The 15,130-nt window shown below is 41.5% G+C and overlaps 1 protein-coding gene across 1 annotated transcript in view; it reads left to right on the top strand.

Moving 5' to 3' along the window:
* The window catches only part of Npepps (aminopeptidase puromycin sensitive), a 74,752-nt gene that overhangs the window by 1,030 nt on the left and 58,592 nt on the right, over positions 1 to 15,130 (top strand). Inside the window, exon 2 of the mRNA XM_003467065.5 lies at positions 10,493 to 10,577. Within this exon, the coding sequence (XP_003467113.2) occupies positions 10,493 to 10,577 (85 nt within the window). The remainder of the gene's footprint in view (positions 1 to 10,492; positions 10,578 to 15,130) is intronic.

The raw sequence follows: 15,130 nt of genomic DNA, 5'->3' as shown, positions 1-15,130 counted from the left end.
CTCTCCTCCCTTCCCCCTCGGCCCCCCTCCCCCCAGGCATTATCTGGAGTTTTGATTTTGGAGACCAGTATTCGTACAGATGCCTGGAGGAGCCCTGAACAATGGACATGTATGACACATACTACTTTATGTGATGTGTTCTGTGAAGTCTGTCCTGAAAAACGGGAGCTGTTTAATAGCGATCTGTAAAAAGAATGGTGGCAAATATATTTTGTTTCATTTCTTTTTTCTTTTTTGCCCCAGCCAGAGAAGAAAATCAGTAGGCCTCAAACGTAAGAGAGCAGGGTGTAGGGCAATGAAAGAAATGTAGGCTAGTGCTCCAGTGGACTCGAAGTTGGCAGTTGTCTTTTGAAAGCCTAGAGGGTATGTGATGCAGATTGAAAATAATGCTTAAAACCTGCTGAATTTGTAAGTTAGGTTTGGGGCACTGGGTTTGAAAGCATGAGGGCTGTCGGATGCAGTTTATCCCTGTGAAAATCAGGGTGACTTAAAATTTTTCCATTAAGAGTATGAATCAGGATGAGTGCATCTTGGCCCTGCAGGAGGACCCAGAGAATTAGCTGGGAGACAATGGCTTCAGCCAAGTGACTGAAGGATTGACATAGGTTGGCAGGGGGCAGATGGGAAGGACTGTAAACAGTAGTGTGTCTTGTGACTTGGCAGCCCTTCCGAAGAAGGACCTGGCGGTGGATGTGTTCCCATTATGTGACTAACATTTAAAAAAGTGAATTGTTCCTTACCTCATTTGTTGGCATGATGGTTCATAGTTTCAGGAGGTATATGGATTTAGGAAGTAAATTTTGGGAACAAATAGTACAACGTTTTCAATAATTATTTTGTAAGGAATGATATTTTTTTTAAGAGTTGGCTAGAACAAGCAGTGACCTGCTTCTTAACCCCTTTTTACTTTTCCAAAAAAATTGGAACTACCTGAGAGACTTGATTTGTGCTATTGAGGGAAGCAAATGGTAAGAGTTTGATAGAACCAAGAAGGGACTCAGTTTTTTTTTTTTTTTTAAGTTTTGAGACAAGGTCTCTCAGTGCAGTTCAGGCTGGCCTTGAGCTCACTTTGTAGCCTAGGCTGGTCTCAAACTCACAGCGATCCTCCTGACTCAGCCTCCCGAGGGCTGGGATTACAAGCTCGGGCCACCATGCCCCGGCAGTTTTTTTTTTTTTTTTGATACTGGGATGGAACTCACAATCTTGCACTTGCCAGGCGAGTGCTTATACTGCTGAGCTAAACCTCCAGCCCAGAACTTATTTATTTATTTATTTTTGTGGTGCTTGGGATTGAACTCAGGCCTTCCACTGAGCTATGTCCCCAGCTCTTTTTAATGTGTTTTTAAATTCTGACATGGGGTCTCTAAGTTGCTAAATTATCCAGGCTGGGCTTGAACTGACCATTCTTCTGCCTCAGCCTCCCATAGTCATGAGATTATTTGTGTTGGACACAACACCTTGCAGCAGGGACTTGTTCTTTTTTCTTTTTAAACAGAGTCCTAGGGGCTGGGGATTTAGCTCAGTGGCATAAGCACCTGCCTTACAAGCAGGCAGTTGTGAGTTCGATCCCTGGTACTGATAAAAAGTTAAACAGGGTCCTATTATGTAGTTCAATCTGGTCTTGAGCTCACCATGTAGCCCAAATTAGCCTTGAAATCAGTGATTCTCCTGCCTCAGTTGGCTGGAGTGCTGGGGTTAACAGCCCTATGCCATCATGCCCAGCTGTTCGTTTGGTTTTTTGAGATGGGGTTCTCACTGTGTTGCCCAGGCTTGCCCCCAACTGGCAATCCCTGCAGGTAGCTGGGATTATAGGTGCCCTCCGATATGCCTGGTTGATTTTTAAATTTGATGCAAGGGAATAAGTGGATCTTTTTAAGAACATGAATTTTCCAAGAAAAAATTTCAGAAATTCTTTTCAGGCTAAGTGACATGATAGTGATTTTTTTCTTCTTTTTTCTTTAATGGTTCAACAATATAGTTCAGGCTAGTTCTTTTTTTATTTTTTAATTTTACTGGTATAGGGATCAAACTCACAACTGCGCGCTTGCAAGGCAGGCGCTTATGCCGCTGAGCTAAATCCCTAGCCCCCGTCAGACTAGTTTTGAAGTCAAGGAGTTCTTCCTGCCTCAACCTTCTGAATGCTAAGATTCCATGTGTGTACCCCCACACCTGGCTGACTACATGGTAGTGAATTCTAACGGGTTTTATTGGAGGGCTTTGAATTTTTAGTTGTACCTATTTACATTTTTGAAAGTGTAAAAGTTAATGTTGCCGGTTGCAGTGGCTCATGCCTGTAATCTCAGCACTCGGGAGGCTGAGGCAGGAGGATTGTTGGGAGTTTGAGACTAGCCTGGGCTACAGGTGAACTCAAAGCCTGCCTGAACTGCATAGAGACCCTGTCTCAAAAAGACCAAAAAAAAAGTTAAGTAACTAAAAATATATATTGGATTTTTTGAAATGAATGAATTAAAGCAGTAAGTTTAAATTGTTGCAGTAAGTTGGTATCTTATTGTGAAAATTTAAAAAATATTGGCAAAATTCCTATTTCTGGAAGCCTCCTAGATTTATAAATGATATTAGATGAGTTTCCTGACAGTTGGAATCATGTTACACAAAGTATGCAAGTTGCTGGATTGCTTTAGTTGCAAAATTTTATGATAAGACTAGAGTAATTTGTACAGGTGAAATATTAGAAACTTGGTGGATTTCTTTTGGGAGGGCGAGTTCTTTGAGACAAGGTCTCACTGTGTAGTCTAGGCTGGCCTTGACCTGTTGGCCTTGAACTGCTGGCAGTGCTGAGATTACAGGCGTAAACTACCATGCCTGGCCAATTCGGTGGATTTTTAACCTCTGAGATGTGCATTCTTTGGGAAGCTGGAAAAATTAATATATAGTGATTTTAAAGTTACATGTGTAGCTGGGCATGCTGGGCTCCATAAGCAAGTTCAAGGCTGGCCTGCACTATATTAGTGAGACTTTTCCCCACCCAACCTCACTCCCAAAAAGTTACATATGTACCTTTTGTCAAATTTGGCTTCTTTTTTTAATTTATTTATTTTGGTGTTTTGAAACAGATTATATATCTAGGCTGGCCTCACCATGTAGTCCAGGCTGGCTTTGAATTCTCAGTGACCCTCCTGCCTCAGTTTCCTGGGTTAAGTGCTGGGATCACAGGCACTACCATGGCCGGCTTAATTCAGCATAATTTGAAGATGTGTTGTTATGGGCCTAGAGAAATTTCTAGTTTAACGTCTATAATTCCTTTTATTTGATGTTTTTTCTCTCCCTTTTTTCTCTCTTTTCCATCCTTCTTTTTCTTTTTTCATTTTTTTGGTTTGAGAAGTGTCTCACTGCAATTGAGGCTGGGCTTGAACTAGATTATGTAGCTCAGGCTGGCCTCAAACTCAAAGTGATCCTCCTGCCTCAGCCTCTTGAGTGCTGAGAGTACAAGCACAGACCACCATGCCCAGCCCTCCCTTTCCTTTATGTTATACATTGAAGAGGAGTGCATTTTTTTGTTTTTATGGTATTGGGGATTGAACCCAGGGTTTTTGCATCCCCAGCCCTTTTTTTTTAAAAAGTTTGAGACTGTGTTCATTAAGTCAAAGAGAGTTACCCACATTGGGCTCCAGCGCTGAAATTACAGTGTGTGCCAGTGTGCTTCACAGTACGGGCTTCTGTACATATTTCAGATTCAGATCCTTTCCCTATACAGCTAATTAGCTAAAATGGGTTACAGGTTTACAAGGATTTGGCTATAGTTCCTGCTTATGAGAGTGCAGTTCATGCTATGGTTGGACTTTGTCTTACAGAGATATTAGGTGGGCATAGTGGCGCATGCCTGTAAGGTCAGCACTCTGGAGGCTGAGGCAGGAGGGTCACTATGAGGTTGAGGTCAGCCTGGGCTACATAGCGAGTTAAAGGCCAGTGTAAAACTACAGAGTGAGACCAGACCCTGTCTCAGAAAACAAAACAGAACAGAGCAATATAAAAACACAAAACAACAAAACAAAAATTTTTTTAATGTGCACCAGAGAAATTAACTTCATCAAGGCCAGCAATCAGGATATTCTAACTAATCTCTGGTCCCTACCAACAAAATGGTCACCTTGGGTGACTACACTGGCACTGAAAGAGTTATAGTAGTTTTGTGTGGCAGGCTGAAAACTTGGCATCTGAATAGATGTTACTGTCAAACCTGTGTTGTGAAATTTTATGTCCAAATTTCACATATTTTCTATGTAATCGTTGTGGGGAGTTTTTTTTTTTTTTGTCTTTTTCACTTTTATCGGTACCAGGGATCGAACTCATGACTGTACACTTGCAAGGCAGGCGCTTATGCCGCCCTGCTAAATTCTCAGACCCATGGGGAGTTTTTATTTCTTTAAAAAAACGATAGAATTAATGACTTGTTAGGATTGTGCTCAATGGATTTCTAGGAGGCCTTAACTTTCAGAGACTGAGGGTGTGGCTTAGTGGTAGAGGGGCCTGGCCTGTGTCCAGGCTCAGTGTTCAGTCCTTGGTACAAGTGTGCATGTGCACACACACACACACAGGGGAAAAACATAAAAAAGAGCAAAACAGAAGACAAATGTGGAAGGTTAGTGATAGGGAGTTGAATCTCTTCAGATTTTCTGTTCAGTCTTTTGAAATGTTATTTATGAAAAAGAAAAGAGAGCACTTTGTATGTTAGACTTTACCTGATGTCATCTGGCGAGGAGTTTTTGGGTGAGTTTTCCCAAAAACTGAAACTTATTCTTTGGATGCATTTAGACTTAAAATGTTTACTAATTCAGATAGAAACATGCCTAATTATGTTCTCTTTTTTAGGCTTTGTGCTTCTTCATAATGCAGGGTTTTCCCTTTCTTTTTAAGTGCTTGATGTTCGGCAGAGCATGAGTAGCTCACTAGGGGGAACCACACACAAAGTCATCTCCATGTGTGCACATCCTTCGTGGTTTAATAACAATCATTTAAAGTCGTTTTGTTTCCTCTGTTCTCCGCTTATTCTCGCCACTCTGTGCCTTTCTGGTACCGACTGTGCAGTTGCTTCCCTCTTCTGTTTTGCTGAACTTACTGTGGGGAGGTTTGTGTAACCAGATAAAATAAGTTTCTGAGTGAGAGTTGCGTGGATTCGCTTTTGAGTAAAGCATCTGAGCTTTATTGTGGGGACTTTGTACCCTCTATTCTGGCTTTGCATCTAAGTGCTTTTTTTTAAACTTCCGGGTTCTAGAAATTGGTATTGTTGAATACAGCCTGTATAAGTGTGGTCTTGAGAGATAAATTATCTATGTACTTTGCTACATAATTGAGCCTATTCTGACTATAGAGTAAATCTTACTCCAGTCTGCACATGAGCCAGTAGCAGCTGCTTTGTTAACTGAGATTAGCTCTTCGGATTTTACAGGTTTTATTTCAAATACCTTGATTTATTTGGTCATTTTGTAACCTTTTTCAGGGTTAATTAATTAATTAGTTAGGTCTTTTTTGAGACAGTATCTCCCTATATAGTTCAGATGGGCTTCAAACTGGTGGCAGTCCTCCTGTTGCAGCCACCTAGGTGCTGGAATTACAGGGGTGTGTCACCATACCTGTGCAAATCTTATTTTAAATCAATAAATATTTTAGATATACAGAAAAATTACTTTCCCCTCAGGCTTAATGTTTTGCCTGATTTGCTGTACATATTGTTTTGGGGAGAAAAATATCACAGCTTCCACTGAATCCCATTCCATGTATTCTACTCCCTACAGATAACCTTTGTTTTAAGGCAGGTGTGTATCAGTCTTTCATATAGCTGAATATCTGTAATCCAGGACTCAGGAGGCTGAGGCAGGAGGATTCCAAGTTTGAGGTTTTCAGTCTGGGCAACTTAGTGAGACACTATCTCAAAATTAAATAAAAAAGACTGGGATTATAACTCAGTAATAGGGTGGGAGAGTGCTTGTCTGGCATGTGCGAGGCGCTGTACTGCTGAAAACAATGAAAAACAAAACAAAAAATCTTACCCCAGAAACACTTGACTTAATTTGAGTTTACTATTTGCATCATATTAACTTAAAAATTACAGTACCATCCTATTAAGACTACAATGACAAGATTTAAGGGAAATCATGTATCGGGCAAGTGACGCAGGCTTTAGACTGATTGGCATTTGAAATTGACACACTGGAGATTTTCTCATGCCTTGCAATCAAAATAAAAACAAAACAAAATGGAAAACAAGCCCAGTCTGTTGAGTCTTATTGCAGGAAATGTGAAATGTGTTCCTGAGTGGTTGTAATAAAGGCTCATTCAGTGAAAACCTGTCACAGATTACTTCCTCCTTGCTTCCAGGCAGCTTTCACTGTCAGACTATCCCGGGGCCTCCCTTAGTGCCTGGCTAGTCCAAGTGCCCAAAGAGACTGAAGACAGAAGGGCTGGGGACAGAAGAAGACTATAGCAACTCTGCCCTTCAGTGGCTCAGAGGGGATAGTTGACAGTGAGCTCTCAGTGTGTATGTTAGCCTTAACACTTCACTGCTATTTTAAACTTGGAAATTGAACATTTTAATGCTGCACTTCACTTGAATTAGCACTTTTTTTTTTGATAGTGGAAAAAACACAAAGCTGGGTGGTGGCTCACACCTGTAATCCCAGCATTTGGGAGGCTGAGGCAGAAGGATTGTTGCGAGTTCGAGACTAGCCTGGGCTACAAAGTGAGTTCAAGGCCAGCCTGAACTGCATAGTGAGACCCTGTCTCAAAAAAAAAAAAAAGAAAACACACATTACATTTACTAATGTGTTTATGACAGTCTGTGAGAATCACATACTCAGATCAGTGCTGTGGCTGGGAAATTATCGAGAAGCCCAGCATTACAGCTGTGCTAGTATCTGTGCATGTATACCATGTCCATGAGGACATTTTCAGTGACCTTCTTGTTGGTAGATATGTGCTAATACCCAGACAGCTATATAATAGTGTACATAGATCTTGTATTTTCTTTTTCTTTTCTTTTTTTTTTTTTTGAGACAGGGTCTCACTGTGCAGTTCAGGCTGGCTCTGAGCTCACTTTGTAGCCCAGGCTGGTCTCAAACTTGCAGTGATCCTCCTGCCTCAGCCTCCAGAGTGCAGGGATTACAGGAGTGTACCACCATGCCTGGCTCTTTTCTTCTGATTACTTTATAAACTGTTAGTTGAATGCTATTGTATGATATGGGTACACAATCTGTGTGTGTGTCTTAGTAACTTCTGTTACTAGGTAATTACTACCTGTCAGGCAGTAAGTGCTAGCATAAGCACTCTCCACAGATTATCCCATTTTTGGTTTTTTTTTTTTGGGTGTTGGAAATCAAACTCAGGACCTTGTGCTTGCCAGGCAGGTGCTGTGCCCCTAAGCTCTAACTCCTGTCCTTGGTTAGCTTTTTAAATCAAAGTACACTTACTATGGGGTATGCTGACTGATTGTTAAAGGTTGAGTGAAATTCTAATTTTAAGAAAAGTATTTTTACTAGGCATGTGGCACATGCCTGTAATCTCAGCACTCAGAAGGCTGAGGCAAGAGGATTGCTGAGTTCCAGGCCAGCCTGAACTGCATGTTAGTGTAATAGGTGAGTTTTCCCTAAATGTAAAAAGAATTGGAGTTGGGCGTGGTGGCACATTCCTGTAATGCCAACATGTAGAATACTGAGGCAGGAGGATCCTTGCAAGTTGGAGACCAACGTGGGCTACCAAGTGAGCTCAAGGCCAGGCTTAAATTGCATAGTGAGACCCTGTCTCAAAGAGGCCAAAAAAAAAAAAAAAAAAAAAAAAGAATATACTTTTATTTTTTGGGGGGGTATTGGGGATTGAACTCATGACCTTGTACTTGCCAGGCAGGCACTTAAGCCGGTGAGCTAAATCCCTGGCCCCTACAATATACTTTGAAATGGATGTTGTACACTATACCTTTTTTTTGTTTGTTTGTCTTTTTCATTTTTGTTGGTACCAGGGATCGAACTCACTACTGCACACTTGCAAGGCAGGCGCTTATGCCGCTGAGCTAAATCCCCAGCCTCCTGTACACTATACCTTTCCAAAGTACAAAAACATCTTAAAGACTTTCTCTCAAAAAGGGTGTAGTGCAGTAGTAGTGTGCTGGGTGTAACTTGGCAAGTGTGATGCTGTGCAGGTATCTGCTTGTTTTTTTGTGTTTTTTTTTTAGTCAGGGTCTTGTGATGTAGCTCAGGCTGGCTTTGAATTCACTATGTAGCTGAGGGTGGCATCAGACTTGCAACAGTCCTCCTGCCTCAGCCTCCAAAGTGGTGGGGTTATAGGTGTGCGCTGTCACACCCAGCTGGGCAGTCGTCTTGATGTTGACAGATCAGACCACTGTAGGTATTGATGGGTGACATTATGGTTGCCTAGTTGAGGATAAAGACATTATTACTGTTGTGGTAGCATAAAATCTGAAAGATATTTATTTATTTTACCCTTTGAAGCAAACCCCAGTAAGTGCTTTAGTACCATTTCTCAGTTTTGTCCCTTTAAGTCAGTTTATAAGTGGGCAAATTCTATAGTTTGTTTGTTTTTTTTCATTTTGTTCAAATGTAATGCCAGAAATCGCCACTTGAGCATAAAGGCTTGGATACATTGTGGTGAAATACTCAGTGGGAAGGGATAGTGCCACATAAAAAGGCTGTTTATTAAATGATATTTTTGTTTTGAAATAGGACAATTTGTGAGGTTTTTTTTTTTTTTTGCACCAAGGATTGAATCCAGGGCCTTGTGCATGCTAAGCACATGCTTTACCCCTGTGCTATACCCTTAGCCCATATATGTGTGTGTGTATATATATGTATGTATGTATATATATATGGCCAATTTCTATATTTATAATCTATATCTATGTTGTTGTTGTTTGCTCTCTCTTTTTTTTTTTATGTAACCCAGGCTTATGAGTCTGGTATGATGGTACATGCCTATAATCTCAGCACTTCTGAGACAGGAGGATTGCTGAGTTTGAGGCTAGCCTGGGTTACATAAATGAGTTCAAAGCCAGCCTGAACCATATAGCAAGATCTTGTCTCGAAAAACAAATAAACAGGCTAGGGATTTAGCTCAGTGGCATAAGTACCTGCCTTTCTGTCTTTTTTTTTTTTATCTGTACCAGGGATTGAACTCACGACTGCCTGCTTGCAAGGCAGGCGCTTATGCCACTGAGCTCAATCCCCAGCCCCGTGCCTACCTTTCAAGCACGCAGTCGTGAGTTCGATCCCTGGTACGAAAAAAACAAAGCAAAACAAAACCCCCAATCAAAACAAATAAACAAACAAAAAAGTCTCCTATATAGCCCAGGCTGGCCTTGAATTCACTGATGCTCCTGGCACAGCTTCCTGAGTGCTGGGATTACATATGTGTGCTAGCCTGCCTGGCCATAGGGTTTTTTTTTTAATGAGTCAAAGTAGTTCATGAGTTGGGAACTTTTGACAGCCTATTATAGGCATAGTAAAGTATTATCTGTAATTTAGACGAAGTAATTTTATTTTTTTGAGATAGAGTCTCACTATGCAGTTCAGGCTGGCCTGGAACTCACAGCAGTCTTCCTGCCTCAGCTTCCTGGGTACTGAGATTACAGGTGTATGATATCACACCTGGCTAGATGAGTAATTTTAATTTAGCTATGTAATTGTTATTAAATGATTACTCTTAGGTATAGCTTTTTAAATTAATTTTATTATTTATGTTTTATTTTTGTCTTTTGAGACAAGGACTTACTATGTAGTTCAGATAGGCATTGAACTTACTGTGTAGCGCAGAATAACTCAAGCTTGCAGTGATCCTCTTGTCTCAGGCTTCCACATGTGTATGCTTCCATGTCTGACTCATGTTTTGAAATCAAAAAGTTACGGGGCTTGGGATAGTTCAGTGCCTGGCTGGCAAGTGTGAAGTCCTGAGTTTGATTCTTGGTACCAGAAGAAAGAAAACAAATTGTTTTAAAACAAGGTTTAGGGAGAAAAGATACTTTTTTCCCCCTCATTGTATCATATGTTTAAATGATGTGAAATTCGCCCTCCCACCATACCAGGGATCAAATTTAGGGTGTTGCACTTGCTAGGCGGGCACTGTGCTGCTGAGCTCTTTCCTGGCCCCATGATGTCAAATTCTTAAACATTTATTATTGCTTTTGTTATAATTTGTAAAGTGAATTGTCTTGTAGTAGTAAAAGTACTCTCTTTGTTTTATCATTTTTGCATGAAGTGTCTAAATTTTAATGATGTTTGGGTTTTAAAAAATCACCTGTGCCCTCTGTCCAAGGTAGTGTACATATTATTTATCTGGGCTTTATTTTTATTTTTTTAAATCTGGACTTTATTTTTTATTTTTATTTTTTGTATTTATATTTTTATATTGTTTGTTGATAACAATTTAGATTTACATAACGATCATGTTCGTCATAGGCGTTTGTACCTGAGTATGATGTATCCTGGTGATTTGGGCTCTTTCTCACTGCTGGTTTTTCTTTTCCCTTCAGGTGAGGCAGGCAACCAATCAGATCGTGATGAACTGTGCTGACATCGACATTATTACAGCTTCCTATGCACCAGAAGGAGATGAAGGTAAGAGCTATTTTCGGTCTTTATTTGCTCTGTATGTTTGTGTGTGTGATGTATATACTTCTAGGTTAACACATTAATACTTACTAATTTACAAATAAAATTCAGACTAGGTATAGTGTTGCATACATGTAATCCCAGCATTTAGGAGCCTGAGACAGGAAGATCAGTGCAAGTTTTTGTTTTTGTTTTTTTTTTTAGTACCAGGAATCAAACTCTTGACCTCACACTTGCCAGGCAGGCGCTTATACCACTGAGCTAACTCCCCAGTCCCAGATCACTATAAATTTGAAGCCAGCCTGGGCTACCTAGTGAAAGTCTACCTCAAAAAAACCAAAAAGCTAAAAAATAAATAAACAAATAAGTAAATAAAGAAAAATTCTTTATATATTTATAAGGAATATTTGAATAGTAGAAATAAGAAATGTCACAATTTTTTAATGATTTATTTTTCTAGCTTGTCCCCATGGGCAGGTGCCAGTAGAGAAACAATAAGCTGTAAGAGTGGCTGTTTTTGGATTTTTTGGTACCAGGGATGGAACTCATGATCTCACGTTTGCCAGGCAGGTGCTTGTGCCGTTGAGCAAAAACCCCAGCCCGAAGTGCCACAGTTTAAGTTTTACTTCAAATATTTTGACTTTTTGGGCAGGTGTCGCTGGCAGTTCAGGCTGGCCTTGCGTTCGCCGCATCCTCCCATCTCAGTCAGGATTGCAGGCTCGGGCCCCATGGTTGGCTAACCAGCGTTTTGTGGGTTTCAACAGGTCCCATTTTGTTAAGTGTAGAATGGATATAATAATATATAATAGGTAAGCTGTCGAGCATTAGTGCTTTAACCATGAAAGTTGAAGGGTTTTCCAGTATGTAGATCGGTAGACCCAGTAAGATAACTGTGTACTGAACAGCTAGCATGGCTTCATCCTTTTTGTTTTTGCTTTTGTTATAAACCATGAGTTCGCTCTGTGTAGTTCAGGCTGAACTTGAATTCACTTTGTAGCCCAGGCTGGCCTTAAACTTGTTGTGATCCTCCTGTCTCAGCCTCCATAGTTCTGGGACCAGCCATACCTGGCTTAATTTTTAAATTTTTTGATTTTCTACTAAAATGCCATGAAAGCATTAAGAGGGTTTAAAGATGTCCTAACCGAATGGGGTTTAGCTCATATAGTGATCTGTGTCTCAGGGAAGCTGTGTTGGTGTCTCACTAAGGCTGTCAGGAGAGAAATGCATATTGATAGAAAATGGAGGAGGAGACTGGGGATTTAGCTCAGTGGCATAAGTGCCTGCCTTGCAAGCAGGCAGTCGTGAGTTCAATCCCCGGTACCGATAAAAAGGAAAAAGACAAAAAAAAAAAAAAAAAAAAAAAAAAAAAAAAAAAGAAAATGGAGGAGGATTTGGAGAGAGATTGAGAGGAAATGTTACATTTTCTTTAGGGGCAGACAGTATTTTCCTTTAAGAGTAGCAAAGGCTCATTTCTCAACCCTTTTCTCCTATAACAGGAAAACCAGGAGTCATGTGGAAGCTCTTGTAATTTTATTTATTTATTTTTTGATGTTGTCCTTGACCTCCAGTATTTTTTTTTTTGACCTCCAGTATTTTTCTAAATCCATTTTATTTCAAAGAGAAAAAGAAAGAAAAAAATTAAAAAGTTCAAAACATGTCAATCAGGGGACAACAATGGTATGCACACCATACATTGTCACCCTCACATCATTCACCCAGAGCAGAGGACGTCTGCACTCAATTGTCTGCACAACACCAGCACAGGTCTTTGTCTTCAGTGAACTCGGAGAAGTCTTAGCTGTGTGTTATATGCCTGTATACATGCGTATACATATGCATGTTTCTTTCAGCTTCTCACACTCGTGAGACCACACAATGTTTACCCGTGTGCGTCTGATTTATTTCACTTACGGTACGGTCTCAAAGAAAGACCGCTTTGTGAAATGCACAGAAAACCCTGAAGTAGTGCTGTGTATGTCTCTATAAGCTGAGGTACTGTCTTGTAAATACAATTTTAAAAACCTGATTGAGAGCTTGCTTTGAAATATTAAAAGAAAGAAGAAAGGAAGAAGCAAAGAAAGAAAGGAAGAGGAGGGAGTGGAAGGTTAGGAAGGAAAATGGCTGAAAACTTTCTGTGTGTGTCTTGCTATGCAGTCCAGGCTGGCCTTGGACTCACTTTGTATCCCAGACTGGACTTAAATTTGCAACGATCCTCCTGCCTCAGCCTCCTGAGTGCTGGGATGACAGGAGTGCACCACCATACCCAGGCTGAAAACTGCTCTTTTACTATTTTGCACGGCAAGTGCAGTTACTGCACTAAGGCCTGTCAAGGAACGTACCTCCCACACGGTAGGGAGCAGGTGGCATCAGCTCCTACAGGGCCTGGGAAGCTCTGGTGCCTGAACTCGGTCCTGACACATAAGGAGCCTTTATTCCATTTAGTACTAGTCAGTGGCTTGGGTACAGTCACATAGAAAATGGTAACTCCAGCCTGAAAGCCCTTGGTGTGCTCTGTTAGGTGTGTGTAGGTCAGCTGGGCAGGACAGGACGTGTTGCAGCGGTGGTGCACAGTGCACACAGCTGTCACGGGTCTAACTCTGCCAGCCGCTGTCACTCCTGAGCACGCTGCCTGCTTCAGCGTGTGCGCACGCTTTGTGGAGTAAGTAACTTACAGACTCACCAAATGGTAGCAGTGTTTGAGCGCAGCTCCTAACCTGACAGAAAAGAGGACCTAAGCACTACCAGCTGCTACAGCGCCTACCCGTCGTGCAGCTCCTGTGGATACCCAAGGTCAGTAACCGGCCGCTGTCCCTCTGCAGTAGGCTTGTTCAGCATCATCATGCTGAAAGTGTAGGCAGACTCCAAATACGAGGATGCAAATAGAAGGAAAATGATTCGTTTTCTAAGGCAAAACTATTCATATAATATTTAGAATTTCGTAAATTTTAAATGAAAGGACTGGAGTAGAGCTCCAGTTTTAAGAATAGTGATGCAGGTTGGAGGCCTCAAGGCAGTTTCCTGTGCAGTCAGAGCACAAAACTGAGATTTGCTCTGGCTTTGAGAAGATGAGTGATGGGACGGAGGGTGCAGAGAGAGAGGACACGGCTCGCCTAAGCGCATTCAGATTCCAAAGCCCTCTGGCTAGGCGAGGCATCTCTGCGGCCGCGCTGCGTTCTACTGACTGTGCAGCCTCTGAAGCATGGCTCGCACATTCGTGACCTAAAGACAAGGCTTGCACGTGGCAGCTGGTTAAAACGAGGAAAATCGTTATGTGTCGCACAAGCTCTTGCTGGAAGCTGATGTGGATAATGTGTACCCAGCCCTCTCAGGAGCAAGTCTGTGAAGCAGGTTGTTTTGGTTTGCTGTGTGTGCTTCAGTGAGCCTGTTTTCCAGATGCTCAGAATCCAGTGCAGGACTTCCCCTTTGGGTAGCTTTTAGAGGCCTCTGTCTCCCTACCCCACCTTACTCTGCTAGAAATGGAACTTGGGGTCTTGAGCACGTGAGGTCCATTTTCAGCTTTTGGAGCACTAAAATGATCTTTCTGAGATCTCATGTGCATATGTCTTAGTTTTACTCATGATTCCTGCATGTGTTGAGTTTTGGGAATTTAGCAGAAAGTCTGTTTTGTGCTATTGCTTTTCTGAAGAACAGGTCAGTTAACTTTTAAAATAACTACCATTCCAGGTTATGTTGAAGAACCAAGTAAATGTTTCCTAGTTCTTTAGTAACTTTCAGGATACCATGTTTTCTGAATTAAATGGTTATCTTATTTTACTTTTTTCTGGCACTGGGAATTGAACTCAGGGCCTCTTGCTTGCCAGGCAGGTGCTCAGCTGCTGAGATGCATCCCCAGGCCCTCATTTTGCTTTTAATTAATGAACTTTATCTTTTAGAGCTCTTTTAGTTCAACACAAAATTGAGTGGAAGCCAGATGTGGTGGTACATGCTTGTAATTCCAGTACTTAGGAGGCTTAGGCAGGATAATTGCAGGGAGTTTAAAATCGGCCTGGACTACATAGTAAGATCTTCCTAAAAAAACAAAAACCAAAAAAATTGAATGGAAAATACAGCATTTCTGTATAACCCTGTTGCAGTGCACCCAGACACCCCAGAGGTCAGCAGGCTGCACAGTCCTGTCTGTGCTAGGGTGGGTGAATCTACATCCCAAAAGGCCATAGTTGGCTGAAGGTTCATTCTTGCTGTCGTCCTGCTGGTGGGTTTGGATGCATGTACAGCCACACCTTCCTACCACTCTCCTGTTCTACAGACTATCCTTACTGCCCTACACTCCTCTACTCTGTCTCTACAGCCTTCCCCAGCCCTCCGACCCCCGTCCTTTGGCACACAAATATTACCGTCACCATAGCTTTGCCTTCTCAGTGTCTTGTGGTTGGGATGACACAGTCCATAAGCTTCTCAGATTAGCTTCTTCACTTTAGCAATAGGCTTTGAAGTTGTGGCCGTGTCTTTTCACAGCTTGATAGCTCAATGCTTTTTTGTGCTAAGTAGCGTTCCATTTTTTGAACATACCACAGTCCTCAAGGACGTCTTGGTTGCTT

Source organism: Cavia porcellus, unplaced genomic scaffold (assembly GCF_034190915.1).
Source record: "Cavia porcellus strain 051 isolate PalLab524CR breed Dunkin Hartley unplaced genomic scaffold, mCavPor4.1 scaffold_6, whole genome shotgun sequence".
NCBI classification, from domain to species: Eukaryota; Metazoa; Chordata; class Mammalia; order Rodentia; family Caviidae; genus Cavia; species Cavia porcellus.
Note: the sequence above shows the minus strand (reverse complement) of the source record. Positions and strands in the feature narration are given on the sequence as shown.